Source organism: Trachurus japonicus, chromosome 5, assembly GCF_045865225.1.
Source record: "Trachurus japonicus isolate A0001 chromosome 5, Traja_1.0".
NCBI lineage: Eukaryota > Metazoa > Chordata > Actinopteri > Carangiformes > Carangidae > Trachurus > Trachurus japonicus.
The window spans coordinates 32,064,155-32,086,591 of NC_140911.1; the positions used below are offsets into that span (position 1 = coordinate 32,064,155).

At 42.5% G+C, this 22,437-nt stretch overlaps 1 protein-coding gene across 1 annotated transcript in view; it reads right to left on the reverse strand.

The window, feature by feature from the left end:
• megf6b (multiple EGF-like-domains 6b) overlaps positions 1-22,437 on the reverse strand; it is a 66,587-nt gene that overhangs the window by 25,073 nt on the left and 19,077 nt on the right. Inside the window, exons 5-6 of the mRNA XM_085775499.1 lie at positions 9,205-9,327; positions 1,343-1,465 (exon numbers count right to left, since the gene is read on the reverse strand). Of these exons, the coding sequence (XP_085631625.1) occupies positions 1,343-1,465; positions 9,205-9,327 (246 nt within the window). The remainder of the gene's footprint in view (positions 1-1,342; positions 1,466-9,204; positions 9,328-22,437) is intronic.

Below are 22,437 nucleotides of genomic sequence, written 5' to 3' on the forward strand. Positions count from 1 at the left end.
TTGGATCCAATCTGTTGAAGTGCAGATTTAAATTTCACCCTTTTTCCGATTATTTCAGCATTTTTCTTTGGTGTTAAAATTTTTATCTTGAGTCAGTTGTTCTCATTTAAATATCCTAATCTGTATCTCACGCACTGACCATTTCAGTGTGGAAGTGATATAGAGGTTTCTGTCTTTACTTAGATCAGAGGTGCATGAAGAAAAAATCTAAAGAAGTAAAAACTCAAGCAACACTTGCAATATACAGGAGAAATTACTAGATCAGCATCTGGCCTTCATCAGGGTCATCAGGGTGATTGGCCATAACAGGATGGAGGCCACAAGGTGAAATTAGTCTAATAATAAAGCTCCGCTATGCAGGTGTTACTTGAGTTTTGACCTCAGAGTCAGAGTCACAGTCAGAATACTTTATTCTCTTAACACATTTCAGTACAATATCTATTTATAGACATTCGTGTTCTCCATTTTAAATGGTTATATAATGTACGGACTGGTGCCTCTGCGGGGCAAATTAAAAAAAGCTAATGAGGATGTCAGTCTAAATCCAGTAAATGTGTCCAAAGAAAAGCAGTTGCTTCTCTTAACAGTTTTAACAGCGAAGCCGTGGAGCTGTATTCCAGGTACAGACGCTGCCAAACTACAAAGTGCGATCTACAAATGAGAGCTGAGTCAGCTCGTCGGTTAGCAGGGCCAAGATTTTCTGCGGTGTTTTTCTGCTTTTATTAAGATAAAATTGTGACATTTTTCAGCCAAACGCACCAAAGTTAAAAAAAAACCCTAAAATTATCTCATGTGAAGATTTTCCTGCTTTGCTCTGTCAAACCTTGGTCATAAACCAAATGTCCTTTGAATATATAGTGACGGGAATTAAATGCTGCAGTCAGTGTGGCTTTAACAGGAAATGTTATTTCAACCATCTCACAATAGGGCTTTTTACCCACAATCAAAGGGGTCATTGACTGCAACATCATGACTGTGGTTTACATGATTAGGTGCCCATGTCAAAAAGCATATGTGGCTCAACTTCAGTGAAATAATCAAAAAATTACAGTCATAAAAAAACCTTTTGGCTTTTCCCCGAAAACAGTGGCTTATTGTTTGTGTAAGTATTGAACAAATGAAATCACTTTACAGTGTCTTCAGGCTCTGGTCCTTATTGGTTTAACTGAAGGACGAGACCTCAAATTACCCTCATCAACATGTTGTAGTTGTTACATAATATCCTGCAGCCCATCTGACAGATATAAGGCTGTGATTGTTGCTGTAATCACATAATCATCTTGACAAATGATCTCAAGATACCAGTTAGCGGTGTTATTTCAAAGCTGGACAGTGAACTCACCAAGGCAGGTGCGGCCGTCCACATGTAGGCGGGAGCCCGGGTGGCATTCGCAGTAGTAGGAGCCCCTGGTGTTAACGCATCTGTGCTGGCAGCCTCCATTGTGGACCAGGCATTCATCAATATCTGCGGGGAGAAGGACAGAGGCAGACAGAAGGAGAGACAGGGGAGAGAAATGAGTGTAATTTACCTAAATCCTCTCATTATGAGGAAAAAAAACTGATGAGCTGCCAAGCTGAGAGAGGAATTTAATGCAGGCTTTAGGATAAAGATGTACTCCAAGAAGAAAGAAGATGATGGATGAGAAGGGAAAGTATTCTACAAGTCCACTGCAGCTCAAACAAACAAATCCCCCATGTGGTAACAACTACTGAACATTTAAAACCAAATTTAAATTCCTCTGCTTCATGTCCACGTCCCCTGGGTGCAGCAAACATATGGAAACTCAAATCAGAGGACGCAAAACATACGCATTCCTCTCAGCCGAGCGGCGAGATTATAAACAAATAGAAAGCAGGGGGCTCTTCATTTGGGAAAGTGGTGGTGAGCGAAACATGAGCGCCTCTCTGTGTGAAACAGGCCGTGTTCCTAAACACTTCTTATTTTCGGGGTCAGAGACTAATAAATTGTTTTCTGGGTTCCTCGGCAGACCCCCCTGTGAGCCCTGAGCTGATTGTCTGGTCTTCTGCTAACAACCCGTCCGCTGCCATCATCGTCAGCAGCAGCAGAATTAGGACACAAAATCAAATCCCACTGCTCCCCCCTCTCCCCTCCGAGCCGGTGGCAGGTCACCTGTCTGTGTCGGCACAACTCAAATGATCTGGAGAGGGTTACTGGAAACGCTGTCGACAGAAAAGAGTGATGTGACACGTTAAATAGGTGAGTGTGAATGGCTTCTGGCTGCCGGTGGCGGTCTGTAAAAACAACACACCATAAAATACGATCAGGCGGCGCCAAATTAAACGTTTGGTTAACAAATGTGTTGCTCGGTATCGTTGTGACTCTCGGCAGCTATTTTCAGTAACACCTCCACTCCACTCCACTCAGAGGGTTTCCTGTGAAAAAGAGCTGGCTTTGTGAGGAACGTGGTGAATATAAAGTTTATTTATTTGTCTTGAGAGACTGACCATCTAACCGCAGACCACACATTTTGTCTTTAGGCACTGTGTTGTAAAGGATTCATTAAACGGCTCAGTATAAACAAACTCTTGTGAATAATTTCTCAACATTCATCACAGTGCAAACCCGCTCTGTCCAAAGAATAAATAGACAGTGGTTCAGCCTGCACTTAGAATAATTTGCACATAAATATATACATACAGTCGCCTGCGTATCTGCCCTCACAGTCCAGTTTCCTCCCACACACAAAAAAACACATTGTTCAGGGAAAATGGAAAGTTTATATTGACTGTATTTGAATAATGCAAAATTATTGTCTGCCTGTTGCAGTTTAACTTATTTTCTCATGTTCATATCTGGTTTTGCCTTTTCTTGCTTTAGATTTTTTGGTAACACTTTGTCATATACACACTATTAAGCATTACTTAAGCATTAAATGCTAAATTCATCATTTATAACACATGAATACTCATTAATATGTAGTTAATAAACACAGTTAAACATGTTTTACTCATCATTGATAAGCACTAACTGTATTTATAAACTACATACTAATGAGAATGAGTATCCATGCATTATAAATGAAGAATTGAGTATTATTCATGTTTAACTAATGCTTAATAGTGTGTACTTATAAAGTGTTACCAATTTTTTTATTATTATTATTATTTTGCTCTTGTTTTTGTGTGAACCCCTGCAGGATGATAGTCACCTTATATTATCCTCCTGATGAGTGAACATTTTTATCCTTTTTAGCTCTGTTTTTGGTCTCCACCATCTCCTGAATGAAACTCTTGGCTGCTCAGTCTTACACAATGTTCATAAGCTTGTCTCAGTTGCTTGGTGCTGGCAGGCAGCCTACAGTGCACTTATCAGAGAGGGTTGTTGAGCTGATTGCAAAGCTGATGAGAGAGTTGAGTCAACAAAAACATTTCATGCTATGTTCCAAAAAACCCAAACTCTGAGTTGAGAGACGCTAAAAAAAAACTTTATGGTTGAAGGAAACTACAGAGTTGGATGAAATGCTGTGTGCGTGTGTCATTACATGGAACAGCATTTACATTACATGCAATAACTGACTCAATGTTGATATAAAATTCTTTATTATAGCAGTTTTAAACATAATATTTTTCATGGCCAGAATCTGGACTCTATAGTGCTCACATGGGATGGAGGCAACATGGCAGCAGGACAACCTGCATCTGAGCCCCATCATGCACATTACACTCCACACGCACCACATCACCGGCTCAACGCTCCCACTGCACACACTAGCACACACTAGCACACGCACAAACAGTATGTGGCCTGTGATTTATGCATAAATTAGATCCTTACTGGGCCCAAAACCTCATAACCCTGTTGTTATGCTACATGGTGGAGGAAAAGCAACGTTGTAAATTGTGAAATCTCAGCGGTTAATATGATAAATGGAACATTGATTCTACTGTTCACAGTAAAAACAAGGACAGGATGAGGATGAGGACAAAAATGTAGTTTATGAGCACAAGGGGACTTAAATGTACTTGTTTAATGGATGCAGTGAAACCTGCCCAGGACAGCTGAATTAGAAAAAAATATCCTTTGACTGATCCAGTACATTGTTTGGGGCAAGATATGAATTTCTAAACTTTCCTCTTCTTTGTCTTTCTGCTGCCAAACTTCAGCTTCACTTCATCCAGGAAAGCTGGCAGGAGCACTCCTTTCATTTTTCCATCCTTGCTGCAATGTCGTCCTTTGGTTTGAGTTTTTTTTTTTGTCATGAAACCTCTCCAGTGTTGCGGAGCTGCTGCTGTTCCTCCGTCAAACTGCAGTGCACAGTCAGTGGTTTCCACGTCCAGAACATGATCCCTCTGCAGCTCAGAGCCAAAGCCTCAGCAGCCGTTGGCTTTCACTGAAGGCGCATTAATTCTCTGCCCGCAGCCACCTACAGCACGGTGTCATCCGCATGGAAAACTGTTTTGGTCGCTTTCCGATAAACCATTTGTTCATTGTTGAACAGAAAAGAAATGATTCTGATATGTCTTGACTCATCTCCAAGAATGTCATCTAAGTAAAGCAGCGTGGGGAGGATTATCAGCAATATGGTAGCAATACATGTAAAACATGTTTCATCATTGCGCATTTATCCCCGAGCGCTGCAGCCATGGCCAACATGAAAAGAAATATTCACTCATAATAATATTGACATAATCTATCAAAGTGTGTCTGGTATCGGGCCATGTTTGTGTTAGCGTGACAAAGCATCTCTCAGGATTCATAGGTAATGTTTTCATGTGCTCTAATCTCTGTTGATAAAAGTGATCCTCCCCTGCTCTGATCAGGGACTAAGTTATCTGGATGGTGCCAGACAGCACATACAGGAGACTCATTATCAGCGGGACCGATTAACCAGTCTGTCTGAGCCACTGCTCGGCACATACTCTGATTACTCCAAGTCCTGTACCACCATGTACACACATGCACACAAAGATATATTTATAAACCTTGGAGAAAATAACTCTTATTTTGAAAAGAAATAATAGCCTATATATTTGATTAGCTTTTCTTCTCATTTGAAAAAGTGAAATCAGTTTGTAATAAAAAATAAAATGACAGAATCAGACTATAGATCACTTTCCAACTCCATCGTGAGGCTGCATCTGCATTTCGGCTGCAAAATCGTTGCTTACCTGCCGCAAGGTAGGCTGTGTTGTAGCCGTGGTATCCATGGTAACAGTGTGGCCTATAGCAAATCCTTCTGTAGTAACTGTGCGGATAGTTTGCAGCAGATGTCAGACATGCCATCACCTCAACTGACACCAAGAGGAAGATCCACCACCAGGATGACAGAGCCATGGCTGGAGAAGAAAACTCTCTCCAAAATATTCCAAGAAGTAATTTTAACTTCTTCTTTTTTTTTTTTTAAATGCTGAAAAAACAAACCTCAGTGTCTCATTAAGAGTATTAACTATGACCCATTGCAATTAATGACCAGCTCTCCAGTAAAGACTCCTGCTCTGAAGTAACATGGTAATGGCTCTTATTCTCTCTGCCTCTGGATTTTTCTGTTTCTCTCCCTCCTTCCATCTCTCTCTCCCCCCTCTCTCTCTCTTTCACCCTCCCATCTACCAAAGCTAAATGTCCATCACATTAAAGATCCTCCTCTCCCTCCCTCTTTCTCTCCCCCACCCCTTGTCCCCACACTCTCCTCTCACCCTGAGCTCAAACTCTCTCTCACACACTGACGGTAACATCTGCGTGCACTACAAATAACTGATTCTGCATTTTTACCAGCCAGCAGTGTTTCAGTGATTCACCACATATTGCTACTGTGCCATTGTCTTTCACGGCCTCTTCAAAGAAAATGATGAGATAAAAAGTGGGGATTTATGACAGCACATCATTCAGGTGTTTTCACTACAAAGGACGTGAACAGACTAAAGGATGTGCTGTCTGTATTTTTCTTTTGATATTGACATGTATAAAAAAAGAAGAAGAAGAAAAAAAAAACCTGCCACCGAAAGGAACGCCAAATTTGATAAGTGCCAGAAGTCAAATTCAGTATTTTTAAACCAAACATCTGAGAAAGGAATGAGCCTTTCAGTGAAATGGTCTATTCAAGAGCTAAGCACTGTGCCCTTTCATCTGCTGCCAACACATACATCCAAACACAGCAGCCGAACCACGACAGCTTCGAGGTGCAAAGCATGTTCATGGTCATGATCACTTCCCTCATCTGAACACAAACGGCCCGCAGAGACGTCCGCTTCTCACGACTCTGTCTCCTCACAGTGCAACATTAGAGCTTCTCTAACATCCGTGTGCAGTGTCATTACATCAGGCCACAACCATCCGAGGTGTAGCCGAGCTCAGCCAGACCAGCAGAAACTGATATGGATCCTTTCTGTGACGCCACATGCCAAGATATTCACAGCTCCGCGCACATTGCACATAAAAACGCATATTTCTGCAGACATCAGAGTTACGAGGACAATGGTGCCAGCCAGGTGAGGAGAAAACAGCAGCTCTCCTAAAGCATGGAAAACAGACAGGATAGGCTCCGAGCCAGAACTGGAAAACAACTCAGTTTTAGTTTTAAAAAAATATATTAAAAATACCAGAAAAATCCAGGAATGAACCTAGCAACTGTGAAAAGGTTTACAGGAAGTGTCCTGCTCTCTTGGCTAACAAGATCATATAATACCTGTTGATTTTGGAAAGAGTGTCTCAGCATTACGACAGGTGGTGAGAACCGGCGGACCGTTACTGCCACCTTCACGGTCCTGTTGATCTGAGCTGTGAAGTTCATTTAGTGTGACGGCTAAAATGTTGTCACTGCTATGAGGCACGCAGCAGGACAGCAGCTGAAGTTGGCCTCCTCTACACCCATCAGTGCCATTTGTATCAATGCAGCTTATTCATACCAGAACATAAAGGCACAAATAAAAATGGAATTTAACCAGATGCTTAAAAACGCAAAAGAACTCACCACAAGGGATTAAATTGTAAATTTGGTTTTGTATTTTGATATTATTCTTTATTTCTTGCACTGAACAAAATATGTATTCAATTGTATTTGTTCTTTGTGGATGCCAGCAGTATCGGCACATTAACGTCCCGCAGCAGATGTCTTTCATTGAATAAAGATATTGCACGTTGCCAAGGACAGGAATCCCCCAAAGTATTAATGTGGTTGTGTGCAGTCCAGCTCCCCTGAATAGTTTATTTGTAACAGCTAACTGAATGGATGCTGCCTCTCATCCGGACTAATATGGGCTTTGAGCTGCGGCTGCAGCTGCGGAAAGCTGATCATTCTCTGTGGACGCTGTGCACTCAGACTCTTTTACCTCCGTTAATACTCCTGCCATTTACAGATAATTAGCACACTAATGCTGCGGGTTGCTGTTTTCCCCCAAATATACACCAGTGGCAGGGGGCAGTTGGCTATGAAAGCCAGCTGTGACAACGTTCCCATCGACTCTCCTAATAACCATGAGCTGGATCAGAGCTCTCGCTGGTTCCTCCAGCAGACAGCCGCGCTGCTGCCGAGCGCTCCAGCATCTCTCCTCCTCCCAGGCTTGGCCGCTTCTCAGAGGAATCATTACTCTGATTAAACCAACCACTCGCAAATATTCCCTAATCAGAACCATCATACTATGAAGGAGCAAAAAGGAAGCTCATGGGAAAATGTTTAGGAAGAATCTCCGTTTTGGTTTAGCTGTGGCTAGGAAGGCTGATGGAGATCTTGATAGATCTCTTGGTAGCTGAACTTTCTTCCACAGATAGTCTGAGGCCAAGACGATTATATCATCTTTTGTGTCCAAGTTAAAAAGTTGTGCTACTGTGGTTCATTTGAGTTTAAATGATCTGGTTTTGATGTTCACCAGGAGCAGGATCTAATGTTTCCACCCACTGAGTCACAAATGAACACAAATCACCATGATTGCCAACATAAATCTGAACAAATAAAGGCAGGATGGGAGATCAAGAGCATCTTGTCAGCCTTGTGAATGTTAATGATGTGAAGAGTAGTAGATGTAGAGGTCAAATTTAATTCTACCAATTCAGTCAAGCTTGCAAAACAAATTATAACATGGGATATTTTCCAAGTAATATTTCAATAGAGCAGCCATATCTTGGGGATGACAAGATAATTTTTCATGTAACATTATCAATGATGTAGATTTGATGGCAAAACAGAAGCAGAAAAATTACAGTAGGATGAGCCGAATCTTATTTATATAACTGACTTATATCTAATGTTGTATCATAACATCCTTCATTGATTAGATACAGCTTTTCAAATCAGTTTGGAAACACCAAACACAGTCTTTGATTCCAAATCAGCTCAATAAAATCTAAAAATACGTTTCAGCACAGCCACTCTCTCTCACAGAGTGAGACAAATCTCTCTAATGTGTTTATATCCAGCAGCCGAGACTTTTGTGTTTCTCTCAAATCTGGTCTGCCCGAGAAAACATACGCCAGTTGCAAGTGTTTGGGATCTCTGAGTGCTGACTAAGAGCAGACGGAGAGAACACATTACACCTATTTGAAAGTCGTCACACTGGCTGCCAGTCAGTTTCCGACTTTTAGAATTCTTCAGGCCGACTATAAAGCACTTCATGGTCTTGCCCCGGCCGACTTATCTAATGGGCTTCTAATCTATGAATCAGGGCCTTTGGCACAGGTCTGTTTGTTCCACAGCGCAGGACTTCAACTTTTCAGCCAGTGGAGCAGTCTGAGGATTTGAGAACAGCTGGATGAGCTGATACCTTTAAACACAAACTTAAAACCTGGGCTTTTGATTTACAACCACTATTTATTTCACTTTCTTGTATTTGTATGTTCTACTTATTCTTGTCAATCATATTTATATTTATTGTACATCATAGTAGCCTTTTATCTATTTTTCTACTTGTATCCTATATGTTTATTAAGTGGTTATTTTACAATCTTTTTATCAGGGCTTTTATAATAACATTTTCACCACTTTTTGCAGACATCACTCTTATTGTTTTGCTGTACATTTGAATCATCTGTAAAGCACTTTGAAGGAAACTAACCTGTACTGCAAATGGTTTGTATAAAAATCAAAAAATCAATTAAGTGCATGCCTTTAAAACCCCAGTTTGTAACATGCAGATAATTGATATAATGCAGATTCTGTGATTCTCCTCCAGAGCCATAGGAGACATGATACATTCATGAAGTGTCCCTTTAAATTCATAAACAGCTCGACAGCCAAACAGCAGTGTACTCACCTTGACATGTTTTCCCATCTTCACTCAGTTTGAGTCCAGGAGGACACCTGCAGTAGAAGCTTCCGATGGTGTTGCAGCACAGAGCCTCGCAGCCTCCGTTGGTCTCCTCACACTCGTTCACATCTGATGGGGAGAGACAAGGACGGTGTTAATCTGATGTTGAATCGGGCGCAGACAAAAACAGAGATTCGGAACAAAGAGCAGTCAAACATGTTACTGCTCAGGGTGGCCTCAGTCTCTGAGCAACAGTGATGAAAAAAGAATGCACCTTCACTTTCATGAATAAATGACCTCCACGAACAAATCCGTCTCCAGCTTTTGAAATTGCGGAAAATTATCAAGTGCCTGGAAATTTGTGAGAATTACTGTGGGAAACTGTGTGTGCTGTTTCCATCCCTAAACCCGTCTCCTCAGTACCAACAAGGAAAATACACAATGCGTCCAAGAGAGAATAAAAATACATTGGGATGATGATGAATTGAGTGGGACAAAAGCAAATATTCATGTTGTCTTCGGCGCCTCCAACTTGTAAATTTTCTGAGACTAACATTCTTCAGCAGGACCTGCAAAACACTTCCACAAGAAGTCACAGTGTCCATTTCATTTCCATCTGCCTCATACGCTGCCAAAGCTGTCATCGGCTGAACCAGATAAAATCTTTCCTCTCAGTTCCCTGACTACACATAATGACTTGGGTCAGATACAGGTGCTGACAGCGTATACCATCAGTGGAGCTGAAGAGATTCTGCGTAATGAGGAGATGTTCAAATTAGGAATGAAAGGAGTAATGTGTCACTCAGTCTTTACACTGCAGCTCCAGGACGTAGACGCACATTGCCTGTGTTAACTCTGAATTTCACTCATGTGGGGGAGTTTGTCAGGAGGGATTATGTTCACGGTGGTGGTTCGAAACTTGATGACACCGCGCTGTTTTTATTTGCCATGCCAGTAGGAGGACTCCTGGACTGAAAGCTGAAAGCCACAGAGAAAATTAGGAAGGGAGCATTCACTTGGCCCTAATCAGCCTGTTAACTTTCTCCATGTCTATAAAAGAGGAGAGTTACTGTACAGGGGGAAGAGTACGGACGCACAGAAAATTGCTTTTATTGAACATTTTCCCCCTTCTAGCGAAATTGGGTATGCTGCGATGCCAGTGTTTAACCAGCCAATTAAACCATTTCCCTCTCAGTTTACAACATCTGGAAATGTTCACACCAAAAACACTGCACTGTCTCCTCTGCCAAGTGTTAAAAAACCGTCGTAAATCCTGAGCTGCATACAACATGTAATGCAATGTTACTTTAAACATCAAGAATACATTTTATTATTCTATGAAACATCATTCCGATCAATTTATTACACCGGTCCTTCTGAGCGGGACGAGATATAGGCTGCAGCTAAAAATCTAATTTGGGATGCTCGCTGGTTTTTATTTGGTCACTGCGTCACCAGGGCTTAATTTAATGCGTCTGGGTCCTGGGGTGAGAGAGAGTGCTTGCCTGTTAGCTCACTTCATTTAATTTGCTAAATAAGCAGCAGAACAAGAGCATGTTTGAAAATTACACAGTAACATTCAGACTAGTGATGGTCACTGAGCAGGGTGTGACCTGAAGTCAAGGGCAGGAGTAAAAAAACCCTGAGGGATCCAACAGTGACGTGTGTGTTTGAAGACGTCTGCCTCCCCACCCTAAGGCCACACACCTGTGTGGCAGCTTGAGGAGGGGTCTGCCCGGGGTCAGTGTCACGCTCATCACTCTCCAAGTCTTTCTGCCCAATAAGCACACAGGAATGTTGAACTGCTACGGGTCAGGACGAGAATATGAAACGCAGAAGTGGAAACTGAATGTCTACATTGGATCGATAAAGCTGCAATGATTTTTTTTTTTTTTTTAACTTGGCATTGTGAAATTTCTTTTTATTTGCCCGTCAGGAATTCAGTTTTGTTAAATCCAAAATCCTGTTTAGAGGGCAGAAGAAACTCTTGAGTGGAAAGAAGTGAACCTTTGTCGTGTAGTTTGAGGATGTTTGTACTATATTCGTGTCTGAAATAGCATTGACTGATAATTTCTGCAATGAAGTCCACATTGGGAATCAACAGCTAGATCCAAAACTCTGTCAAAAAGAGATAAACGTAATTACTGAGAATATGTGGCTGAACTTTATTCTAATCACTATATCTCTATGCTTCATTTCTGTTTATACTGATGGAAGATTTTTTTTTTTCATAACAGAAACATTCCCTGCCAAAAAACTCATTTAGTTAAACTCAGTGACCTCTGAGGACATGAGTGAGTCTAGGGGTTGGAGCAGAGGCTACACCCTCACCTGACTGTAGGGGGCACCGCTGAGATTGGTTCACCATACGTCACCCTGCTCGCTCCAGCAATCTGTCACCAGCCCTCAGCCTCCAGCAGAGTGATCAGACACGTCCACAGGTGAGAAACAAGAGCTGAAACAAGGAGTGTTTTGAGATCGGCTTCTTCTCGTGGACATCACTCTCCCTGACCTGTGCCTCTGGGGAGCAGTGGAGAGCACTGGTGCGCACGTTTTTGTAAAAAAAAAAAAAAAAAAAAAAAAGATCAGATGCCTGAAACAAAGTAGTTTGTCTGCAGCTCAGTTTCTGCCCGAGGTCAGTGTCAGAGGCCGAGGATCAGGGTCAAACTCATGCAGGGAGAACAGCACGGGACCGTTTGACCATGTGGTGGACAGTCAGATATATATCTGCACCAGGACTGCTCTTGGTAAGTGGTAAACAAACCACAGGACCCGACCAGCCCTGAAGAGTTCACACTGTGCCGAGTTCAGAGCACTCCCTTTTGAAATGTTATCAGTGACACATTTCACACTGTGTTATCAACGATCCCAGTCTCCAACATAACAGTCCTGCTTCCTATCCAAATTCTGATGAGCCTTTAGATAACAGCAATTTTCACTCCAATTAATGTAACCAATCAATTCTCCTTTTGATTGATCTGTTTAAAGGACAGCTAGCCTGCCTCTGTCCAAAGGTAAACAAAGCCTCAAAGGTGCTGGGAAGTGGATTTTTTTTACTACCCTTGGACAAAGCAGAGGTCGTGTTTCCCAAGAAGACAAACTATTCCTTTGATCTTCAGTTAATAAAATCTTACGACACGGCGAAACATGCCGATCAAGAAACCCCAGAACCGAATGTGACATCTTAATTAACTTGGCCAACAAACAGCGCAATAGCAGGAGATATTCCACTGTAATGATGTAAAACTGATGGACACATCACATACTGACATTTGGAAGTCTGGCAAAAAGAGCAAATAATTGTCATTCACCCCTGAAAAATGTCAAAAAAACCAACCATTTGTTTTTCATTTAAATCAGAGAAGATGAACTTTCTGTCTGTCAACTAATCACCGATCTGACTAATTGTTGTCGACTGCCAGAGGAGAGGTGATTCATCTTTAAACCATCTTGGAGGCTGCAGTTAGCGGTTTGCGTTTTTACTGCAGTATATGCAGCGTTTCATGCTGTGTTTTATAGCAGAGGTGGGCCACGCCGCTGGAAGCCAAGACCACCTCTGCTTAAAAAAATATGTATTTTCATGAGATGAAACAGTAGCCTCGAGGGGGTGAAAGAGCAGATGCCTAATTTTACACAACAAATACCATATCCCCTAATTATTGTGAACGCTGTTCAGGCCATCACACTCTCACCAAGTTTCTCATGGACCTCTGGGATCGTTGGGATCTGACTTACATCAGCTCAACTATTTTCTTTGGGTGAGATGCTGGGAATGTTTCTGCTAAATCTGCAGCCCATGTATGAAGGTGGAGTTTCTGTGCATTGTTCTGTGAAGACAACAAGATCTCAGCTACATTGTTATGAGGGAGAGCCAGATTTCTCAGCGCTGTTATGTCTCCTCCTAAGCTGATTTATAAAACAAAAGCATCTGTAAAATGGGTTTAAAAAAATGTGCGTCTGCCTATAGTGGACACTGTTCCAAAGCAATCAGGTGAAGAATGAAAAATAGAAGAAAAAAAATCACTGAAACTTGTGCGTTTCTGCGAGTTCAGCTGCAGCGAAGCTCTGGGTTTACATTCCTCTGCCGTATTGTGTGACTTCCTGCGATAAGGACGACCGCCACTGCTCCCGAGAGGACGGGGCTAATGTCTCGGCAGACTGCGAGGGGCTATGACCGGGCCAACGAAAACCACCAGACCTCTGATGTTATCTCAGGGGGGTCATGGGCCGGAAAATTGCGGCATTCATCGAGGACCAAGGAGGAGAGATGGAGGAGGGGAGGGGAGGGGATGGTGGTGGTGGTGGTGGGGGTTTCTGAGGATAACACTAACCTGTTTCCTCTTAGTGCCCTGATCTAAAAGCCTCCTGGTGTAATAATGTGCTTTGGTAGTGTTCATTCCTGGTCACATTCCCCACGGTCCTCACAGCTGCTTTCATTTACCAGGTGCTATGAAGATGGGGATTGGCTGGAGGCACCATGAGACATGTTTGAGTTAGAGGTTTCATTCAGAAGACGACTTAGGAGAGGACTTGTCTTGCACGTTTGGGGGCTGGTGAACGGAGCTCAACATTATCTCGTCTGAAAAAACTAACCAAGCATCTGTGATCTGGAACCAACGGCTCTCCCACATAAGCTGGTGAAATATGTTCACCCATTCCATGCTCACAAGGGTTGTTACAAAAAAGTTATTTTATAGACTCCATAACTCCCTGTGGAGTTCACATGGATATGTAGCTCCTAAAGTCAGATATCATGTGAATCCCAAAGAGGCATTCAGAGTGTTTTATCCAAGCATGGGTCATTGTGTCCACATGGCGTATACGCACTTCACATCTCCAGTTTCATAGTAATGCTGCTTCTTTCTGCGCTGTGCAACATTTACAGGCAAACAAAGACGTCTGCTCGCTCTCATGCCAGGTGAAATCATCACATCAAGTGCACAACATCTCCAGGTATTTTCTTTTTCCTTTTTTTTTTTTTTGCAATAGTGTGCACCTTTTCTCCAGGAGGCAAAGTTTTTCTTTAGTTTTCCGGTGATTCAAACTGACAGAATTGATTGTTCAGATTTTCAGATGTGGCTGAATATATTTAAAACTGCTGGAGAAAACTATTTAATAGGTCATATGACACAAATCTGAAACCTGCGTGAGGGATGTTCTTTTTCTTTCCTTCTCTTCCTGAAGGCATCAACTCAAGTTCAACATCGCCCCCTGCTGCTCAGCTCCTGTTACATCAATAACAGGCCAGATGTGCGGCTGGATATTTATGAAGCTGACGCTGTTTGATTCGGCTTCGCTCTCATTCATCATACAACTAAAACACAGCTGCCGCAATATGACGACTCAAAGGCAAAGAACACCACACTTGACTTGTCAAAGTGCCCTCTCTTGTAAAACATGTTTCACTCTGGTTCACCGCGCTGACTTACACCAGAAAACTATGCAAGCTGGATTAAGCATCCAATAGTTTCCCCCCACTAGTCCAATTTGAGGCCTTCATGGTGCCAGCTCTGGGTACGACTTTCCTGCAGAAGCCCTGTAATTGTGGCGAGTGTGGCAGCTGAGCTGGTGTCAAGTGCTGCTGTCATTTGGACGTGGTGTGGCGTCCCTGGAACCAGACAAGTGACCAGAAATGTCGCCTTTAATGACAAAGGAGAAACCGCACACAGACGCCTGTGATGTGTGCATCCACCGATGTTAAAGACGCTCTGCACCTCAATACACAAACCTCGAACGTTTTCCATTTAGTCATCAACAATCGGTCTCTGATTGTGGACTGAAGCCTATTAAAGGCTGCATTTCCTGTTTTCTAAAAGACACTTACAATTAAGCAGCGACCACACATCTGAGTGGTGAAGTTTATAATAAGCTCAAACTGTGCAATTATATTTATAATAACGATCATTAATGCCTTCTTTTGATGGTTTCTTGGTTAATGTGCTTTTTTTTGTAAGATGGATATTTGCGGGTTTGGGGTTGTTTGGATTTATTATTATGGGAATTTAAGTAGAAAGTGATCAAGCAAAACTTAAAGGTCCAGTGTGTAATATGGGGGTAAAACTGTGAAATCTAGTGAAGGTGGCCTCTGATGACAAAAAAAACTTGTTTATCACAACTGGGACGACTGGGAGTATTTCAGGAGCATGGAGCGATGAGGTGAAGATCTAAACCACTTTACGATTATGTCAGCTGTTTCCTTCTGCCTTCTTCTTCTTGGTTTATTTATGCACGCAACACTAATGACCTGACCACTGGGCATTAAGTTTTATTATTTGTGCATGTTTGACCACAGGGGAATTATGCACAGCCTCAAAGACACGAAAAAATCCTGTGTGTGAGTTTGTTTAGTGAACATTCTGCTCCACTGAGTCCTAAACGCCTCTAATCCTTGTTTTGATGATCCATTTCACCGCACCGCGAGGTAAGTGTGTGGAGATTGAGCGAGCGAGCGAGCTGCGCAGGTACTGGTGTATGTTTATACGTTATGGCGTACCCCCGTCCATAAGAGCCAGCTGCCTCTCATTCCTGTAAGCTTTAATTTTCTCTCTCTTCATCTCCTCAGCTGACTGGCTACCATAACTCCTTCATTCCCAGACGCAGCCAGCTCAAATCACGTCAGGAACGGTCACACGGCTGTGCCAGCAATCACAGACCTCAGACTGGAAACCTGAGTGTTGTATGCCGGGTGAAGACAATCCCAGAGTTCTTTTACAGTGCTGTTTTGACTGTTTTGCCATATGATCATATGATAGAAGGGGTCTGACAGAGCCATAAGTCTTGTCCCCTTCTGAAGCCCGTGGGTAGCCAAAGGTCCCCGTCTACTGCCGCTCATTTTCACTGTCAGTAAAAGTTACAGGGCGCAGCTCAGAGAAAAAGTAGGCCAGCTGCATGTCATGAACCTGTGCATGTATCCAGAATAACGTTTTATGATCTACATGGACGAACAGGAGGAACAAATGCCTCCAGGAGCTCGGGGGACTGCCCTCTGACCCTTTGCGTGTGCTCTATCTGTGCACTACCTGTTAGGACGCGTCTTTTCCAACTTTGACCCAGGACTTCTGAGCGCCTGGGAATACACATGGAAGTCAGCAGGAATCCAAAAATTACTTGTTGTGGTTTCCAGCCTGTCTCCCTCTTGGTCACATGTGTGAGATATGCAGCAGTGGTATGCGCGAGGGCCTTAGCGGAGGGAAAGTTGCCCAGAGCCGTTTACCTACGGGGCAAAAGGTGGCAGATACATGACAGACTGTCATGCTCAAGGTGTACAAGGGGAATAAACACTGAGGCTTTGATTATTGCTTCATGCTCAAATGTGACACTACATGGTTTCACAGTTGTTTAAAGATGAAGGGAACAGCAGTCAAATACATAACCCCCAGGTGTGTGTAGTTCAGGGGCAATGGGCCGCGCCACAGCAGGGGAATATTTTTACTATGGTGCAGCAGTGTGACTTTTAATAACTTGGCTTCAAATTAAATAATGTTTAATAATCAAAATCAGCACCGTCCACACAGAGGTAGCATTGAGATAATTAAGATTGTTGGTTCCAAACCTTTACAGGTCAACTGGCAATCTGTCATCAAAAGTTACTTATTTCTACAGAGCTGCAAGCCCTTATCAGACTTCATTTGAGTTTCACTGAATATCTTAAAAGGCCAGAAGAAGTCAAATGATTCAATATTTTATAAGAGAAAAAATATATCTAACAATTCTTTTTCTGAAGTCACTCTAATTCTAACTAATTGTCACATGTCATCTAATTTATTATCACCTGACATTTAACACCATTACTCTGCTGATACACTGCTGCATCTTCCTTTCTGTTTTTATGCTAGCATTTTTGTTCTTGTTGATTTAACTAAGATTTAATATTCATATGTTAATAATATGATTGGGTTAATTTCTAAGATTTTAAAAGCTGTATTCTCACTGCTCTGCTCCCTCAAAGAGCAGAGCAATCTGCTGTTGAAATACAAGTTTAATGTGGCTGTGCCAGTGAAGCACAGAGATCAAGACCGGATAAAACACAGATTCAAGCCACGGTATGTTTTTTTTTTATTTAAACAACCATGACATGTGAAAGTCGGCTGAACCTGTCTCATTACATTTTGTTTCGATTAGCATCTGCTTTTCACACCTCACAAGGCATCAGTAAGACGCTGGCTGTGCACCGAAAAAAAAAAAAACCCTCCGCTGAACGTTCCCCAAGGCTAAGTGGTTTCCATATGGAGATAATACACAACAGAGCAGATAGAGGGAAAGCAGATTAGAAGTGAAGTGTTTGGCTCAGTGGAATACACGAGGAGCTGATAAGGAGGAACAAAGGCAGACAAGGCAGATCCAGTAAAATTAGAAGGAGATACGGAGGGTGCAGTGAGCTAACAGGTAGCAGAGATAAGGAGGATCAGTGTACCACTAGCACACCAGAGGATCAGTCCATGCTGATTATTCCTCTAATTGTATTTTGCAAACTCTTGTCAGTGCCAATTTGAACAAACTTGATGCCCTCGCCCCCCCAGCGTGACCAGGAGCGACCTTTCATCAGGAATGCCGTAAAGAGCCTAATGAGATGGGGTGGGAGCCCGGAGTCGGCACAATTACAGGAGATTAGGGCACTGCGCAGGATGCAGTGGCAGGTAGGTGGGCAAGGATGTACCCCACCCCTCTGACTCTAACACACTCCCTCTCATTAGAGATGCCTTTCCTGACTCCACAGACACAGGGCTGCTCTCTGTGCCCCGTGGTGAAGCCTAAAGAGTTCTTAATATTTCAGGATCATTTCCCGAAACAGGGGGGGGGCAGTGATTCACACTTCAAGGGTTATTAAACAGCTGCTGCATAACAATATAACTATTCGCAACGTCATTGCTTGTTTTTTTCCTTCTATTAGTTCAGCCTTCTCTTCATCCTCTATGTGAGAAATATTTTGACATCGTTAATCAAGGTTGGGTTTTCTTGTCAACAAAGTTCCATCAGTTCTTCATCTAAAAGTATTGTTGTGTATCATTGAAGCCTGACAAAACATGATGAATGTGGTAATTAAATCCATTGTTTGCTTCTGTGTTTTACAAGCACATAGCTGTCTTCTCCTTTCCTGCCTTTGGTTGAATGGTGTGAAAGTGGCTGCAGGGCTGTGCATCACATGTGCATGAAAAACAAAAAAAAACAATGCCTGGGCTCAATTGAACAAAAATACATCGGCCTTTGAATTAGAAGTCTCACAGATTTCTTGTGAAGATTTGTGACTTCTCAGCATTTTTGAGTTTGGGACTGTTGCTCTTCCTCAGGAATCTAATTTTAGAAATCCAATAAATATTGAAGAGCATTGCAGAGAATTTCCCCCATTATTATTGATAACTCATGATAAATCAATTATTCAAAAAAACAAAAACCAATCAAAAAAACAATCAACATGTTAATTAAAGTGGGACTGGGAATGAATCATTAGCTGCAGCCCTTAAAGAGACAACTTTCCACAGACAGATCCTTACTGTTCAGTTTGAAAGAGGCGAGTGTGGGGCGAAGAGGGGTGAGAGAAATCTACAGATATAAAGAAAGAAGTATTGAAACAAAGAATCAAAAGAAGTCCAAGGACAAAACCTCTGAGTATGTTTGAGAAAATATTTGCAGAGAGCTTCCAGTTTTCCCAGCAGTGCCTACATCTCCATGGCTTCCTTCATTTCAGCTGCTCTGGAAGTCACGCTATGCTGGCTACTAACAATACTCAAAGAATGGGATTAAACCTTCAAATGGCAAGAAACAGAAAACACGTCAGTGACTCCGTGAATGGTCCATTTAAACTCCAATTTATGGCTGATGGGAGAAATTGTGTTGTTAAAAGAAAAAAAAGGGGGGTGTGGGGGTAAACACATCAAAAGTTGAATGAATAGCAAGATTATGTCACCACCTGACCTTGTTCGCCGCTCCAAAAAGAGCTCTCGTTACAAATATTTCACTCTCTGTTTGTGTTTTTAAGGTTAGAACCTAAGACGTCGTAATTCTCTCCAAGTAAAAGTAAAAAAACAGACGTCAACCTGTTCACAGCAATTTTTACTGTAGCCTGTTAAAGCCATCAGAGAGGAAAAGGGAATTCTTGAGGATGCTTTAGACAGTTTGTGATCTCTCTCGACATTTACTATGCCATTATCAGCCATTTGACTTTTACAACTTTTTCTCTACCACCCTAATAACCAGATTTTGAGCAGATAAAGCAAATGTGGTAATCGTTATACAAGGCTTATACAACCCCGTGCCCTGATGCCAAACACGTTTTGACCTCTGGGATGGATGGACATACCGATCATGAGTGACAAACTGCTGCAGCTGGCCATCTCACAGCTTTTTACAATCTCATGGCTTTACAGCTCTTCATGCTCACATTTAGCTCCGACTAGCTGACCACAGTAAAAGGTTATCCGGTGAATTATGGCCGAATGCTTAAGTCTTTCAAACCAGCCAACGTTTCCCAGTCGCTAATGTACAGGGGGAAAAATGTAAGGTGTGATGTTCCTGGAAACCTTTATGATGATGACGCTGCCAAAGGTGAAAGTCGACTTGCACTGGTCACAGCTACTCTGTAAATCTAATTCTTTTATCAAAGCGTATCAAATGGTCAAGACCATGGTACTTTACCTGTCAGTCTAAAGGCATGCTGATGTAAAATTCACATTCTCCTTGGGCATGTTTGGATCTATTCCACCTCCTGGAACATGTACTTTGTCACAACACAAAAAAAAGTCTGCCTCCTTTCACTGCTCCTGAGCCAAAGAGGGTCCGATAAACCTATCAGCCACACTGGCTAATCATCACAATGGGATCATGTATTACATTAATGCTGAAGCAAAGAAACTGCATGCATGTGTCTTTCATTTTGGGGCACTTCTTCACTTAAGTGCTCAGCAAGCTCAGCATGGAGGTTTCTCAAATGTTTTTCTTGATCCCAAGTAAAAACCATTGAATGGGACTCAGAGTTCAGGGATTTATTTTTACAATGGGGTGAGTCCCGCGGCCGACGCTCTGAAAGCACCTCTCTCATAACATTCCTCAGAGGCGATGGGAGTAGATACACCACATATTTAGCCTAAGAAAAATAAGAAAAAGTGCTTCCTCACTAATCAACTGTCAGTCAAATTTGTACCGTTGCCAGGGAAGGGCGTCATGTGTGAAGTGGGAGATGTTCTTTTTTTAAAACATGACCCCATGTGGACCTACATCCCCTAAATGTGACGGACACCATCTGTGTCACTGCTGCTCTCTCCTGTCACCGTCACTCACTGAATAACTGGATGCACAGCAGTGATGTCATGGCGTTTCCCCTCCGAGTCCGGCTCTGGATGTCCCAGCCCACAGACTGGGTCCACATGTCGGCTTGACCCTTTAACCTTTCTGCTCCCCTGCAATCTGCAGCGTGTAAGGAGCCGCCACAAGTCACCGCTGTCACATAAATCAGCTTAATTAAGCACACAGCCACACTAATAACACCATAATTACAGGCAATCATCCACTTTGACAGGTCGAAAAAGAAAAGATGAGCCAGCAACACATCACTGCTTTGTTTCATCCCAATGACACGAACACTAGGCCTCTCCCCCCAACACGCCACTAACGTGTTAACTAGGAGTTGACATGTGGGAGGCAAGAACCGCCCACATTTTTGGGTCACATTTGGCCTTAATGTGTGACAGTGGTGGTTACTATAACTGATCTGGGGTAAACCATGCGTGTGCGACAAACAAAAAAACATGTTTGCGAACAGTAAAGAGATGCACATTTATCAACGTGCCCCCCCCCCCCGTCTGCTTAGAGACAATTTACTCTGTCTACATGTGAGCGAGGTGAGAGGAGAGGTGACAAAAAAGGCAGGTTACAACAGGCCCCGTGACTGAGGAAAGACCACTGTCAAACTTTTAGTAATTGCAGAGTAGGACGTCTAATGGAGGAGGAGCAGGGAGCCACTTCTGAAATCACCCTCAGTGACTTAAGATAAACTGAAGCACATAGTTTCCAGACACATGAAACTTTCTGGGAAGCTGTTTTACACAATGAAGACGGACAGCGAGAGGGCTGAGGCAACCAGACAGAGAGTACGATCGAGTGAACTGTCCTGTATGATGACTGATCATACTGAAAACCCTAAGTTGTCTGAATTCCAATGGTCTGCAAAACAAGGACCTGTGAGGCTTTTAATCTACAGAGTTTCCTTTTCATCACGTGTCCCGGCTGTATGAGACATTTGTCGCATTTTGTCCTTCAACCAGACAAACCTGAGTCAAGTCTGTGTACATCAAAGGTTGCATACAACTCAACAAGTGTCCTTTAACAAGACAATGAATTCCTACAATAGCTCCAGGGTTGCTGCCCTGACCTTGCAACCATGCAAACAAGCATTCACCTTCACAATGAGGATCAAAGGCAGAGCTACAACAGAAGTGGAGCTCCACTGAGGAAGCTGCATATAGACCTATACTTGTTTGGTCTCCTACTTTAATTGATCATGTTCATGTATGGCATAGTATCATTTTGGGGCTTTTTGCTTTTAATTGATAGGATAGTTGACAGAGACAGGAAATGGGGAGGCAGAAAGAGGGGGAATGACATGCAACAAAGGGCCACGAGATTCAGGATTCAAACCGGGGCCGGCTGCAGTGAGGACTGTAGCCTCTGCATATAGGGAGCCTGCTCAGCCCACTGAGCTATACAGCGACCCATATTCACTTTAAGATGTAATGCTGGGAAAAGAGTTCAGATGGATTTACTGAAGCAAAAGATGGATATACCACAGTGGGAAAAACCAACATTTTAATTAATTAACTTAAATGAATACAAAAAAACAACAACTATGTACAAAATTTTCTGTGAAAATTTGGGGTTCCCACCGTGTCCTTTTTCTCAGCTCCTCGGCCACTAGACTGTGGAGGATTTGCGTCATGCTCCGACAGGCTCCATAGACATAACTGACCTCATTATTTAGAGCTTCAGTCAACTGTTTATAAGCCTGACTAAAACTCTGAAGACTTCCTACGCAAACGCAGGTATTGTTAATCTTCATTGGAAAAAGGGCTCCAACTTCCATTTCTGCCCTTTATAAGAGAGAGGTCAGGACACATTAATGTAATTTCTCAGCTTCACAGGAATTTGTCTTTTCACTTATGAGGTTTCTGATATTTTCTCCTATTCCAGTTAAATGCCCCATCTCCATTAAAATATCAAGAGCACCTATTTTACTAGATTACAGCTGCA